Source organism: Rhinolophus sinicus, linkage group LG10 (genome assembly GCF_036562045.2).
Source record: "Rhinolophus sinicus isolate RSC01 linkage group LG10, ASM3656204v1, whole genome shotgun sequence".
NCBI classification, from domain to species: Eukaryota; Metazoa; Chordata; class Mammalia; order Chiroptera; family Rhinolophidae; genus Rhinolophus; species Rhinolophus sinicus.
The window spans coordinates 81,008,723-81,025,014 of record NC_133759.1 but is presented as its reverse complement, the minus strand read 5'-3'; the positions used below and the strand labels follow the sequence as shown (position 1 = coordinate 81,025,014).

General features: G+C 36.7%; 1 protein-coding gene across 1 annotated transcript in view; it reads right to left on the bottom strand.

The window, feature by feature from the left end:
* PAIP2 (poly(A) binding protein interacting protein 2) overlaps positions 1–16,292 on the bottom strand; it is a 17,468-nt gene extending 1,176 nt beyond the window's left edge. Inside the window, exons 1-3 of the mRNA XM_019740317.2 lie at positions 16,137–16,292; positions 3,420–3,583; positions 2,006–2,185 (exon numbers count right to left, since the gene is read on the bottom strand). Of these exons, the coding sequence (XP_019595876.1) occupies positions 2,006–2,185; positions 3,420–3,557 (318 nt within the window). The 5' untranslated portion in view covers positions 3,558–3,583; positions 16,137–16,292. The remainder of the gene's footprint in view (positions 1–2,005; positions 2,186–3,419; positions 3,584–16,136) is intronic.

Sequence of the window (16,292 nt, the reverse complement as noted above, 5' to 3'; positions counted from 1 at the left end):
TTATGGATTAATTTTACTTTATGATCCTCACTGAAAACACAGAGTTGTCTTTCTACAATTGCTGTATTCTAATTCCCACAGGAAGCATGGTATATAATAGGAAAAGAAAACTACACGGGGAGTCAGAAGACCCAAGTTGGAACCCCAGTTCTGCCCCTAACTTCCTAAGTGAGCCTGGCACGTCACTTTCTCTGAGACTCCAGTTTTGCATCAGTTAGGGGAAGTACGGGCTAAAGTCTCTAAGAGTCTTAGAGACTTGTACCACGATTACTCTGTATCTCTAAATCTTTACTTTCCTAAGCAGACATGTCAGCATATAGGGAATATCTGAAGACTTTCCTCTACTGCATCTTGGAATGCAAGTTGAAAAAGACAAAAAGAAACCAGGATGGATTCCAGGGCTGGAAATGTAGGCGTGCTGGCAGGTTTTTAGACTGATTCTGAGTCCCCTATGTCACTTACTTTAAGACCAAAGCACATTAACCAACATATTGGAGCAATACTTTAATCTTAGTTTCATAATCTATACACACCATTTCTTTGTACAGGACAGTCTCCCTTCTCTCAAGGGAAAGATATATTATAAACTTTAAAAGTGTGAGCTTTTTATTTTTTTATTTTATTTATTAATTTTTTAAATTAGTTTCAAGTGCACAAGACAAAGTAATACTTAGACGTTTATCATTTATATCCCTCACACTGTCAACCCCCCCCTCCCAAAAGTGTGAGGTTTAAATAAAAAAAGCAGTGTTCTTGAATGTGCAATCTTTGGCAGCTACAAAATAATGAGAATGAATTAAAGTAATCTCAAATAGACCAAGTTGAACAAACCAGTTTCTAGACAATGGATTTATACTGATTCCAGATTTAAGTTATATATTATACCTAGCAAAAGGCTTTACGTATCAGAGCAACCAGGATTTGTGGAGTGACTTACGTAGCCATAAGCAAGCATATCCCAACAGACTATTCAGATGACACATCTGCTCTGTGGGTTACTGTCATTCACTGCAACACACACTACAGCACGATATAAATTTCAGTGTTCTCTATACAGTCCTTTAGAAGAAGTTTCCAAATGCCTAATAGGGCAAGCTGGCAGTATTCTCTGGGCGTACTTTCTAAAAATAAACTTGCCTCAACGATTGATTCTGTAGGTCTGAGATGTAGCTAATGAACTTTTTTTGTTTTTAATGCTACATAGGTAATTATGATGCACAGCCAGGTTAGGAAACCACTGAACAGTGAATAGAAGACAACTGCAAAAAGTACTTCCGAGTTTAAGGGGTAAATTCCAGAGACCCTGTAGAAGCAACTAGACTGTCAATATGGACAGGTTAACATTCTGACTTTAAATTATTTTATCTTAAATTTAGTGAAGGAACTCATTAGTTTCTACTCTAGTGCTGGTGCTAAGTTATCACAATTCCTAAGAAAACTTTTTACTACAAATATACCATTAGCAACGAGACACTCAGATAATTAAAAGTGAAAATAGGTTTTTTTCCTTTTCTGCAAAGAGCCTGTAAAAGTCCTTATTAAATCATAGTTCCAAAAGGAATTAATGAAAATCCTGAATTCAGGAAAAATAGAATTTCCAAAATTTTACCTTTCAGATAAAATGTTGCAAATTTCACCAAATGTATAAGACAAAATTGAAGAACAACACCTCTCCATCAAGCTACTTTAGTATGGGCAAGTCACATAGACATACTGTGTACGTCTTTTGGCTCAATACTTTAAGATATTTACATATCCTAGGGCAACATAGTTACCAAACCTAAAAGCAGTGAAAAGAAGTCGGTTAGTCTTAGACTAACTCGAGTGTGGCCAGAAGTCACTCCATGTCATAAGTAAGACTGGGAGGCTCTGCTTCCACAGTAAAAAGAAGTACAATTTCTGAAGGGGAAGAGATGTAGAACTCTTCTTAAACAGATGGTTGCTAGCTTTTCCACTTATGGGAAAGATGAGCTAGGTTTAAAAAAGATGAAAAATAACTTTTTACCACAAGATCTTCCAGAGAAGAGCCGTCACTGATGACAAGGTCATTAAACTGGTCTTGGATTTGGTCCATAGTTTGTGGGAGATCTCGTGCTGGAATGAACCATTCATGTTCTTCTTCCTCTTCCAGCATTTCCTGGAAACAGCGTTCAATAAATTCTTCTTCCCATAACTCCTCTTCTATCTAGATTTATAATAAATAAAGGATAATTTATAGCATACTTGGTAAGACAGCACTAGGAACAGCTTAAATTATCTTGAACCATTTAAAAAAATACTGTTGCATTTCCTCTTCTGCTTGTGTCCTAAGGAAAGAAAATGTTTACCATAAGACCTGAGAAGATCTGTTTAGGGTTTTGCTAAGTCTTTACTTGTCTTAGCAGAATATACTTTCTTCCATTGAGGGTAGAGGGGAAGAAGTAACAAATAAAGGAGTGCTCTCATTGAGGAATGCATGCCAGAATTACTTGTGATACTTTAAAACTGTAAAACCTTAAACCTACCAAAAATGACTGAAAAATATTTTTAGAGTCGGTCAGGACACAGGTAATTAAAAAACAAACAAACAAACAAAAACCCAACTGACTCTCATTGAAATAAGACTTCACTGTTTTACCCTCGACTATTCTTGACTGGTATGGTAACATCAAGCTGGCTACTTATTACCAAAGCCATAATCAGGGAGGAAATGATGGAAGATGGGAACAGATACCAGAAATACGGGAATAAAAGACAACATTTATCAATATAGGAGAATTCTCTAAAGAGAATAGCGATATCAGATTTTTGAGGCTGATTACATTGAGAAAATCTAATGTGAAAAACAGAACAATTCTGCACCCTAGCGCTTGTGCCCATCTGCTCTTGATTCTTATTCTGATTTTCACTGCAAGAGAGCAGTATGACTCGTGTTGGGGCAGTAGTTTCCAAACCTGATTGCTCACTGGAACCATCTGGGAACTTTTGAGAAACAAGTTTCCCAGGCTCTACCTAGTCCTCCTAAAGCTTAATCTCTGGGGTGGAACCATGAAAATAGCTCCCTAACCTGGTAGTAATCAGCATCCAGGTAAAACAGAAGTGGTGGCACATACATTCATATATTTCAAAGACCGAAGTTGCCAAAAAAATGTATACACATTTTAAGAAAGGAAAAAACTGTACTGAACTTGTAATACTCAATATATACCGATAACAAAAGATGGATACGAGTCACATTTGACCTCTGCAATTACAAGAGGCGCTCAAAGTGTTTACCATCAGTGTAATCTTAATACAGTTTTTCCTTTCTTAAAATGTGCATACATTTTTTTGGCACCCTCTGTATAAGGGACCAGATGAAAAACACATTTTGGGACAAGTACATTATTTGAGGGCTCTCATGGGGTATGAAAAAGAACATGTCTGTACACAAAACTAACTTGTCTGTTGAATTCCTCTTCATTTTCCATCCACATGTACTCTGCAAATGGATTGTCATCTTCGTGAGAATGACCGTTAATAATCACATCTTCATTGATGATGCTTGGGCTAGTACTGCTGCGACTTGGATCTTTCATGGCTGGCGTTAGTTGTAGTTTTTAACCTTAAAAGAACAATACAGTTAATCAGTCATTCTCTCTTAGTGAGAGCAACTATTACTACTATGTACATGATACATTGAGCAACCAGAAATCTCCATTTTCCCCCCAAAATGATTTTAATGTTTAATAAACGGAGTGGGGTGGGGGGAGGCGGAAGAGGGGAAGAAAAACTAAAAAACAGCTGAGGGCAGCTGGCTGGCTCAATTGATTAGAGTGCGGGCTCTCAACAAGGTTGCTGGTTCAATTCCCACATGGGATGGTGGGCTGCGCCCCCTGCAACAAAGATTGAAAATAGTGACTAGACTTGGACCTGGGCTGCACCCTGTACAACTAGACTGAAGGACAATGATTTGGAGCTGATGGGCCCTGGAGAAACACACTGTTCCCCAATAAAACAAACAAACAAACAAAAACAGCTGAGAACAGCTTAGATTCATCTAATGTTTTCAGATAACAGTGAAGGCAAATAATTGCTTAAATGGATGGCCTGCAAGACTTAAGTGATTTTACAAAAAGCAAATTGTTTTAAGAAAACATTAAAAAGGCCAAAGTGAAAACAAATTTTTAATAACCGCTTAGTTCCTCAGTCTCTCAACTTTGTAGCCCATTCCATGTACAGCTGACCCTTGAACAACATGGGTTCAAACTTATACACAGAGTTTTTTTCAATTGACTGCAGTTCAACTGGTCAACGCAGTTCAAACCTCCATTGTTCAAGGGTCAACTCTGTGGCTGAGAATCCGTGTATGCAGAGGGCTGACTGTAGTTACAGTGTGGAAGGAAGGTGGGCGCCTCTAAACCCTGTGTTGTTCAAAGGTCACTGTGTTTGCTTATCTCTAGGTCCATGTCAAGCTCCTTCATGTCTGAATTTACTCCTTGTACAATGAATTTTTTTATTACATTCATCATGTTGTACAACCACCTCTGTATCACCTAACCTCTTTTTATGTGAGTAAAAGCAGTATCTAATACAGTAGGTCTGATTTCTTACACTCTACTCAATACAGGCATACCTCGTTTTATTGTGCTTCACAGATGTTGCGTTTTTTTACAAATTGAAGGCAAGACCCTCCAACAGCAAAAAGTTTATGACTGGCTCTATTTCGAGACATGCTTTTATTGTGGTCCGGAAATGAAACTTCAATATCTCTGAGGTATGCCTGTAGGTGATAACATGATCTAACCTAACTGATATATTGCCGGCTAAAAGTTCAAAGCATGAAGTTTAAGATTCTACAATAGTCTACCAATTCATTTTGCCTGAAACTGCTGAAAATGGGTTTACAACATAAGTTACTTGTACATAAATTCAAACAGTAGTGTGACTTGTGCTAAAGGAAGAAAACAGCATACCTAAATGAGGATAAAGTGGAAAAAAAGAAAAAAAAGAAAAGAAAACTTCTTCAGGCTTTCTTACTCTGAAGTTATCAAAATCAAGCAAAACACAGAAACTAGTCTCCTACTAGAAATAGTATTTTCCTTGGGTTAAGGTTCAGGGAGAGATTTGCTCTATGGGAGTTGCCTGGCCCTTTAAATTCATTTTATGGACTTACCCTTAAGGGGAAATAGTATAGTAAAAATTCAGAGCTGTTTATATAATATGAATTTAGTGGCTAAACTGCAGGTAGGGGTCCTATTATGACATACATGTGTTTTCTCAAATACTGAATGCTTATGACAATAGCATCTGGTGGTGACATTTTTAGTTGTTAAGAGGTTCTCAAACTAAAAATTACTGAGCACTTCTGCCCTAGTTATTGCTGTATATATACGAAAGAAGCAGAGACAGACTCTGAAATTTATGTGCTAGGGTGTGGGTAGAAAGAAAATATGATTGGGTTAGGAATTTGAGGCACTGTGAAAACAGACGAAGACAGAAAACAGACAATGGGTATCTTTGATATTTTTATTTATCATTAATCTTGGATGAAATAAACCCTTTATTTTGATAACAAGTTCTGACTGAAAAGCAATCAGTTCCTCTAAAGAAAATTACTCATTTTTATGTCAGGCTATCAAACATTTATATGCTCATCTTTAAACGAATTACATTTTAGATTAGCCCAATACTAAGAAAAGCAGGGAACAATCCTGCTTTGCAATCAGATGGAACTTTGTTTACTTAGTGTTTGAAACAATCATTAAACTATGTTCAAAGACACTCCAATTTATAACAGCTTTTCATTATTATTTTCCCAACATGCATCCTATGCCAATTCATACCCATTAAATCCTACCTTTCAGAAGACCACAATATTATCAAGTGACTTATACTCAGTTAAAAACAGCAAAAATCATATTTAGTAGAGTACAGGATATTCAATATTCAAATGCAATTGAAAAGTAGTAGTAACTCTTTATAAGAGACATGTCCACCTAGAAACACTTCTAACTTTAAAAAGATTTTTTATTAGTTTCAGGTGTACAAAACAACATAATGATTAGATATTTACACCCTTCACAAAGTGATTAACTCCCCCAAGTCTACAAACCCCTGACATTGTGCGTAGCTATTACATATCATTGACTACAAAACTTCCAACTTGTTTTTAATATGCTTTCAATAGATCAATATATAAATGCAATTTTTAAAATTAATTAATTAATTAAAGGAGGGCACAGCTCACAGTGGCCCATGTGGGGATAGAACTGGCAACCTTGGTGTTATCAGCACCATGCTTTAACCAACTGAGCTAACCAGCCACTCCATGCAATTTTTGTTTTTTTCAAAAGTGATTCCCACACATTTTATGAGAACATGCTTGTGTAAAACAATGAAAAATCTGCTTTAGCAAATTCTAGAGTCTGGGAATCCCAAGGGATTCCCTCCTTGTTTGATGCTAACCAGTAATAAAATATACACTGCTTAGCAAGCAGGGCCCAAACCCTGCATTTAACAAGGCCCTAGAGACCACCTTTTTGCCAGTTATCATGTCATCAAACAACCTGTGGATTGGGTATAAATCCTAGTGAAAGTCTATGAAGGACAGTAAATGAAATTACTTTGTCAAGCAATATTTGGGAAACAAATCATAACTGAAGCAAAAAAGAATGAACTGGCGCCCCGGCACTAATCTCATACAGCTAAGGGAAGGAACAACTGCTGACCAGATTTCTGGCTACAGCCAGTCAAGTGAAAGCTAGACGGGTAAGGATCATTTACTTTTAGAACGTTGACAAATTAAAAATTATTGAACATAAGGTGTTCTAATATAAAGTATTTAAAATTTTTTCCTATGGCCTGTTCTTGAAACTTCTTGGAACACACTATTTATAGTGTGTCCTTTGTGTGTTTGCCATTTTAAAAATTGAATACCAAACCAGTTCAAATACCATAAAGTTTACGATTTAAAGTGTTTGATTGGCGTATGTTGAAAACAGAGGCAAATATAATAGCCAATATTGCCTAGGGCCAAGAAATAAGAGTTGGAGCAAACAACAGAAAAACAAAAAGCCTAGGAAGAAAGGTAAAGAGGAGATGCTTTGGGAATAAGGGCTTTGAAAAGCTCCTTTGAAAAGCTCCTGCAAATTCTAGGAAACCTACACCATGCCTATGCCCAGTGCTGGGAGTGCCCTCAGAAAAGACCTGAGAAGACCCTATACTCTCCCCTCCGGCTGACCGTCAGGCTCTGCACATAAAGGGAAGGCTAAGAAAGAGTTGTCAACTGCCTGAGTGGTGAAGGTTTGCCTCAGCATACACAAGAGCCCATCTGCAAAGACTGGAAGGGTTTTGTTTTTTATTTACAGGTATTTAAGGAAATCTCTTTTAAATAACTAGCTGACCACTAAGATAATGGAACAGACTTCAATGGCCACACACACAAAAATTTACAAAGTTTTACAACATTAGTTTAGAAAAGCCATAAACTACAACAAGCAGAACAACACCTGGGGGGAGAGAGGAGAATCTGATTTCCAGAGCTGCCACATTATAATATGCAAAATGTCCAGTTTTCAATAAAAATTATGAGGCATGCAAAGAAATAGGAAAGCATGACCTATACACAGGAAAAAAAATTAGAAACTGTCTCTGAGGAAGCCCAGACATTGGACTTATTAAACAAAGACTTTAAATCAGGTATTTTAAATCTGCTCAAAGAGCTAAAAGAAACCATGAACAAAGAACTAAAGGAAACCATAAGGATGATATTTCATCAAATAGAGAATGTCAATAGAGAGAAATTATAAAAAAGAAACCAAATAGGAATTCTGGAGTGGAAAACTACAATAACTAAAATGAGAAGTTACTAGAGGGTTTACAGTAGCCTGTCAATAAGTTTTAATATCTAGTAGCACAATTCCCTTCTCCGTCTTTCTTTGGGGGCGAAAAGCTTGAATATTTATTCTTCATATGAACTTTAGAATCATTCTGTCCATAATAATCTGACTAGCATTTTATTAAATTTTGCAACTTGATCAGGATTGATATTTTTACATTAAGCTTTCTGGCCAGGAAGACAGTATATTTACTTGGAATTGTTTTAATTCCTAAAACCAATGTATGAGGACTTCTTTTTACCAATAATGGTGGGCTATATTATTTGGACCAGTATTTCTATTAAAAACTAAGTGTTGAAGGGACATATTTTATCAGAAATCCTTAAAAACACTAAAATGTTGACAAAAAAGTGGGAAATCAGAGAGTAAAGTGGAACTTTTAAACACTGAAGCTGCCTTTGAGCTGAGGGCCTTTGACCATTAGGCTTCTTTGAGTTGACTCCTTGGATGCATTATGGGGCAAGAGGCACAGAACTCAAAATGGAAAAATGAATAGAAAATACTCCCCATTCTAAGCTGGGACCCTATTAAGGGCTACTAGATCCAAGGTAAGGGTAAACTAAAAGTAACCCCCACTCTTCATCAAGCAAATCAAGAGGAAAAGGTGGGAAGGAACACAAACACAGTGACTATGGCTGGTCCCACTGTGGACAGGAGGAATAAAGTCTCATCATCTGGGAGGTCCAGAACACCCCAAGTCGCAAACTGAGTATGAAGTGGTCAGGAACTGGTAGTGTCCCTAATGCTGGTACCTGATAAAAGCAAATGTCAAACTCCTTGGGAAGAAGGCATCTTCATTCTAGGCCTTAGGGACCTCCACAAGTAATTTTTCAGGGGCAATGAACAATAAATGATTAAAGAGAACAAAACCCAGAAGGAGAAAACAAGACACAATGAGCAAGAAACAGCACAATTTACAGAAAGCATAATCAGACACATACCAGACTTCATCAAATATTAGGATTATGTAACATAGACGATAAACAAAACAAATGATTACTACATATTAAGCTTGAATATATCTTTGGAGCAAAGTATAAAAAGTGCATAGCATTGAAAGAGACAAAATTTCTAAATATATATAGAAATCACAACACAAATAAAAATGTAATAGGTTTTCAAGCAGATTAGATACAACAGAAGAAATGGAAGATAAAGATTATCTAGAAGACATCAAAGACAAGAAGCATACAAAAAAGGATTCAAATAATGTAAGGGGCAGAGTAAGAACTACCAAGTTCCAGAAGAAGAAAAAAATGGGGCAGAGGCAGGATCTGAATATTCCAGATCTGATGAAAGATATCAACCAACATGTTTAAGAAGCCTAAGAATCTCAAAGTATGGTAAGTTGATAGAAACCAAGAAACATTATTGTCAAAGCGCAGAATATCAAAGAATTCTCAAAAGCAAAAAAGAAAAAAAAATCCAACAAAAAGATACTTTTTAACAAGTGACAAGAAAGAGCAGCTGCTTTTCAACAATAATGAAAAGCAAGGAAAATAACTGCAACCCCAGAAAGCTAGACTCCTGGAGATAATAGCTTTCAAACATAAATAAACTAGAAAATTTCCATCCTTACTATTCAGGAATAGTTTGAATTACAAGAACCAGGTGATTCCTGAAGGTAAATTAATCTAAACTTATACAGGCTTGGTACTATTTAAACCAGTACATCTTTAATAAGCTTTAATTTTGTTTTTTTCTTGTTATGATTGGTCTGTTCAGGTTTTCTACGTCTTTTGTTAATTATGGTAATTTATATTTCACTAAAACTTTATTTTCTCCAGAATTTCAATTTTGTTATGAAATGACAAAGAATGTAATTTGCACATTATGTAAATATTCTAATCTCTTCTGTTTCATAGGAAATTTGATTTTACATTCCTTTTTCTTGATTAGGCCTACCAGGAATTTATCTTAGAAAACACAAAAATTGAGCTTTGCAATTTGCACAACAGTGAGTGTAATGAATTCATATATGTAAAAAAGGGGGATCTGTGTGTGTTCACAATTTACAAAGCATAATATCTCTGAAAAGATATAAAACTAAAAAACAAATCATATCTGATTAGAGACTTGTATCTAGAAAATATAAAGAACTATTACAACTCAATAATAAAAACACAAACAACCCAATTTAAAAATGGGCAAAGGACCTGAATGAAGGGACAGTTCTCCAAAGGACAGATGAGGTATGATTGAAAAATATGGTGAATGTTTAAATAAAAAATTTATTACAGTAAAAGACATATTGCCATTAATCCCCCTCAAAATACTTCCCCTTGCTTTAAACACACTTATCCCATCGTTCTTGCCACTTTCTGAAGCAGTTCTAGAAGTCCTCTTTCGTGAGTGTCTTTACTTCATCTTCCACATCATGACAATGCTTCTGGTACGGCAATTTCAGTCAAATAAAAACATTACAGTATGTCCTCATCCACCTTATTCACCAGATCTGGCACTGTGCTTCTTGGCTCTTCTCCAAAGTCAAAATGACCGTGAAAGGAAAAAGTTTTAAATCGATTCAGGACATCAAGGCAGCCATAGCAGTGCAACTGAAGACACTCAACGAAAAGAAGACTTCCAGAACTGCTTCAGAAAGTAGCAAGAACGATGGGATAAGTGTGTTCAAAGGGGCGGGTATTTTGAGGGAAATTAATGGCAATGTGTCTTTTACTGTAATACATTTTTTATTTAAACATTCACCATGTTTTTGGGTCACACCTCGTACGAATGGCCAATAACCACAGGAAGAGATGTTCATCATCATTAACTACCAGAGAAATGTAAATCAAAACCACAATGAGACACTACACTAGAATGGCTAGAAAATATTTATCTACACAAAAACTTGTATACACTGTTCATAGTAGTATTATTCTAATAGCCAAAAGGTGAATACAACGCACAGGTCCCCCAGCTGACAAATGGAAAAATACACTGTGGTATGTCTATACAATGGAATGTTATTTACACAACAATAAAAAATACTCAATATGTTACATATAATAGATGAACAATGAAAACATTATGGTAAGTGAAAGAAGTCACAAAAGACCACATATGGCATGAAAACAAAAGGGTACGTGGTTTCTTTTTAAGGGTAATGAAAATGTTCTAAAATTGACTGTGGTGATGGATGCACAGCTGTGAATATACTAAAAAATACTATACAATACACTTTACATGGGTAAATTGCATGGTTTGTGAATGATAGTTCAATAAGAGCTATTTAAAAAATCTGAAAACAAAACAAAACTGAGAACACTGGTTACCCACAGGGAGAACTAGGTGGCTAGAGATATTTTTGTCATATCTTTTGAGATTTGAATGGATTACCTATTAAAAATTTCAACTTTAATAAACAAAACCCCTGCATTGTCTTATTGATCTTTTCTACTTATTTTTTTTTCATGGAATTTTTCTTTTTATTTATTGGGGTGACAATTGTTAGTAAAATTACATAGATTTCCGGTGTACAATTCTGTATTACATCATCTATAAATCCCATTGTGTGTTCACCACCCAGAGTCAGTTCTCCTTCCATCACCATATATTTGATCCCCCTTACCCTCATCTCCCACTCCCCTACTTATTTTTTTAATTTGTTTTCACTTTATTTTCCATTTCTCTTTAATTTCAGCCTATTTGTCGCTTTGTTTTTCAAGTTGACAAACATGTTTATTTTCAACCTTTGACTTAATAAAAATTTTGTCCCTATAAATTTTCCCTATATTTTATATAAAATATAGTTCTTATCAACTGTAGGTAATTACAAATTATTTAATTTATAATGAGCTACAGACTTGGAAGAATATTTTTCTTAATTTCCAAGTTCTTTGGCTTACCTCTGATGCCCTGATTTCTACTTTTATTGTGCTATAAAATGCCAGAAAAAAACTTTACTTTTTGGGATTTATTAGAGTTTTGTTGCAGACATCTATAATTGATTTTTGCAAAAGTTCTTTGAGCCTAAAGGGAAAAAAGTGTTACTTCTATTTCTATGTACAAAAATGAATTCTGAAAGTGATATATTCAAGCCCTCTACTATAAGTTAAATTATTTGACACAAAATAACCTGTCTCATAGGGAATTAACATTTTTGATAACTGATATTTGATTTTGTCTTCCATCATAATTTCATGTTTAGTTTCTTTTTACATTCTATTTCTGTAGTGTTTCTTTTCCTATTTTAAATGGATTTTAAAAAATACTTGATTTATTTTCTGTGACTTACAAACTACTGAGAATTGCAGTCCCCACCCCGTTTGAGATATAATTGACATCAGCACTGTGTAAGTTTAAGGTGTAAGCATAATGATTTGATTTACATCTATTGTGAAGTTAAATAGATTTAAATACTTTCCTGTCAATTAAAAATATACTCTGTACACCCCTAACCAATGCGAGACGTTCAAAACACTTTTCCTTTAGTATAGCCACCCCAGTCCTTGCTCTCAGACAAGGCAAGACCTTTAGAATGATTTGATTACCAGCTTCCTCCCCCACACCATCTCCTGAGTTTTGTGGAAATAACTTAGCATAGTTGGATCTACACTATTAGGTTTTCCCTTACAGTATATATATCTTTTTAAAGAATTTAAAAATTGAACACTTAATAATTCACATTATCATCTGTTTTACAAGATTTATTGCTCATTATTGTTTCTTTTATTCATCGTCTTCCCCTAACATTACAACTCTGTTTTGGTTTAATAGTTCTCCCATAGGTTACCTGAGAATATCTGTTTCTAAGCCAATGCATATATTAAATGTCTTTTGCCTTTATATTTGAATAATTAAGTTGGACAGATTTAGACTTCTGTCAATTATCTACAAATACTTCGCTTTCACTGTTGTAGAAAATGAATTTTTTTTTTTTTGTAAACATCCTGTTTAGCTGAAAGTCTAATATGAGAGCTTAACACTTAAATTCAGAAATTTCACCAGATTTTGGTTAGATGAGAGCAGTTTTTTTACTACTAATATTGCCTGGCACTTTCAAATCTGTTTTTTCCCCTCCTGAAATGCCTTACACATACTGGTTTCCAGCAGTGTCCATTCTTTTAGTCTCTATGAAATTTTAAAATATGGAAATCTTTTAAGTTTTAGAAACTTTCCCCTCAGTTTCACCTTAAGAATTCTCATTAAAATTCAAATAAAGTTTTCTTCTGTCTCCTTCATTAATCTGACTCCAAAGACACCATCTTTTCTTACTCCACTGGATTCTACTTTGAACTGACTCATTAACCTTATTTGCATTTATATGTCCATTTTAGCGGACTAGCTGTCCCTTTAGCAATTAGTGAGAAAAGATAAAGACAGTTTATTTTCCACTCAGAAGTTTGTCAGCAGCACTGAATTTTTTGTTTTAATGTTTGACAGTATAAAATAACGATTAAAAGCATGAGCTCTGGACCTCATGGGCAAGTTGTTTAACCGCTGTGTCTCAGGTTCTCCATCTGTAAAATGGATAATAGTACCTGGGCAGAGAGCCTGGCATATAATAGTATTACCTATCTCAGTGCTTATTAAACATTTAGAGCAATTAAAACGTTGTTAAAGCAAGGTATTAGGTAAAAAAATCACATGTCCAAAAACCTACAGGAGTGAAACGTCAGAAAAATCCCAAAGACTATATACCCTAATCTCAGCTACTGTAACAAGGGTGATCAAGTGAGAGTAAGGATGGCTCACCACTGCCTATCATCACTACTGATAAAACCCCAAAGCACATCAGAAACACCATCCTTATTTATAAAAACTGGTACAAAATATAAGCAGCAGGGGCAATTCAAACCTTTAAACCATACCATCCAACGTAACCACTAGCTACATGTGACCATTTAAATTTAAATGAATTAAAATTCAATACAATTAAAAATTTAGTTCTTCAGTTGCACCTGCCACATTCCAAGTGTTCAATAGATACAGTTGCTTAGTAGCTATCTTATCAGGCAGCAACTGCTCTCAACAATGAGAAAATTAAGGGGAAAAAAGATTGAATTACTGGAGCTGAACCTTAGGCTGTATCAAATGAAAACTATTAAGGCACCTGTGCAACAGGGTGGTCCAGATCACAAAGGCAGTAACTTGGGTAACTTTAATCTTGGACTGGGTTCAAATCCTAGATATGCTACTAACCACCTACAGGATCCTGGAGATGTCACTAAATCACAGGCAGCACAGGATAATGGTTAAGAGCGCATAATTTCTGGACTACATGGAATTGAGTTCCAGCTCTTACTAGCTGTGTAACACTGGGCAAGTTACTTCACATCTCTCATTTGTTGTCTTTAGTAGGTAGTACTTACCACTGAGACACGTCGAAGATTAAATACTTGTAAAAGGACTTAGAACAATACCTGGCATTTTTTTTTTAAGTGCTACAGAAGTATGTGCCTAATAAAAGAAAAATCATCTCGAGCCTCTATTTCCTCAATTTCAAAACGGGCAAGATAAAACCTGCTCTGCCTATTTCAAGGTTGTTATGATAATGGATGTGAAAGTAGTTTGTAAATTATGAGAATATGTAAAAGCACAAAAGGAAAGGGGCAGCGGCTTTATTTTCCATTTTCTTTCATCTTGCACAACATCCACGAAGTTGCTGTGCAAACAACTAATGGGCATTTTATAAATGTTTATATTTCCTATTAAAATTGGAACATCACTCTCTAGAGTCATAAACGGGTAAACCGAATAAGGTGCAGAATGCTTATTGGGGGACGGGGAGGCTACTATAAACTCATTCTGTCCCAAATAGGGTTGAGATTACCTACCTCAATTTGAGCTCTTAAGGAACAATATGCAACATACTATAATAAAAACGGCCAAGCTTCCAAGCCTTTGACCATTAGTGAGTCTCCATCGCCTAATTCCCATCCCTTAAAGAAACAGATAAACGCGCTATAACTTTTGTAAAGTTACCTATTTTTGTCATACATTTATTTGTGGAAAAAAGTTATGTTCAAGTTCACAATTAACAAGAAGCATAGACAGACTAATATGCCCCAAATATCCTTTTCATAACCGGAAACAGAAGCACAAAACAGCAAACACTGGGAGTCGCATTAAAAATAATTTTCTTATTTGCAGTCATAAATTGCAGCAGATGAAATTTCAAAAGCTATTTAAAGAAAACTCAAACCAATATCTGACCAACTGCTCAAATGCAATTTGTGAAAAATCATGCCACCAAGGTACAAAACAAAATTAGCACTCGCAAAATGGGAATTTGTCTTGTTAAAATAAATGCCAAAAGCTGTCAGCTGTTAGACCTTCTCCCATGGCAAAAATGAAAGCCAAATTCTTTCTAGAGTTTGCGGTTTCTGTGAGGTGATGGGGCTGCAAAAGCAGGGACAAGACAACGAAAGTAAGCAGAGAAGGTCTCTTTTTTGGAGTCACTAAAAAATACTATTGCTGACTGCTTCAACAAAGATTTTGAGAAACAACCATCACCACAAACCATATATTTTTGGTGGTGGGGAGGGGAGTAAGCACAAAGAGAGAAATTAAAAGTAAGGTGACCAGAATCAAACAATGTGAATTGGATGGACCCTTCAAGTTCATCTGGCTCAAAACCCTCCTGGGAAGTAGGGATTCCCAGTAACCCAAAGGCTCTCCTATCCGGAGCATGGGATGCAATATAACTAAAAAGAGTCGGGGTGGGGGGGGCGGCATCGGAAAGCGAAGAAACGGGAGAAAGGGAATCAGAAAGGTACAGGCCCTTGGTCGGTTGCAGAAAGCTCCCCTAGGACGCTCCCTCCGCCAGTCCCTCCGCCCCTTTTTCTTCCCCCATCCCAGTTTCGGGAGGAGCGCGCAAGCGCAGCAAGCAGGAGCTGCGCGTGGCGACGCGCAAGCGTAAAGTGGGGAGAAACAATGAGCTTTGTTGCCGAGGCAGCAGTAGGGGGCAAGGGAAAAGGGTACCGGAGGGGTGTGTGTGAAGGGACTGGAGGGAGGGGGTGACGCGAGAAAGTGCCATCCCGGCAACCCTCGCGCGCCACCGAGGACCCGGATAAAGTGCTGCGAGATCCAAATCATAAATAATAATGACAATGAGAAAAAAAACGACGGCCATTTCTCAGAGAATAAAGAAACAAAATCGGTCCAAGCTCATCTCTCAGACTTGGCTGAAAGAGGCAGGGAATAAAGGCCTCACGGGGCTAGATGGCCAACAACCCGGGGGACCCTCTAGGCCCCTCAGCCGTCGAGGTGCTGTCTCTCGACCGCCTGGGCCGTGGCACCCTTCTCGCCGCTCCGCCCGAGGTAACCCCTCACCCAGTGCACGGCAGCGGGGACGGCAGCCAACGAATCCTGGTCGTCCTCCGCGGATCTCCACAGACAGCGCCGCTCCCCCGCTCGACGCGCGCTTCACCCGCCGCCTCCCTTCTCCAGTCCAAACAAACACCCCAGGCCGGAAGTGACTTCACTTCC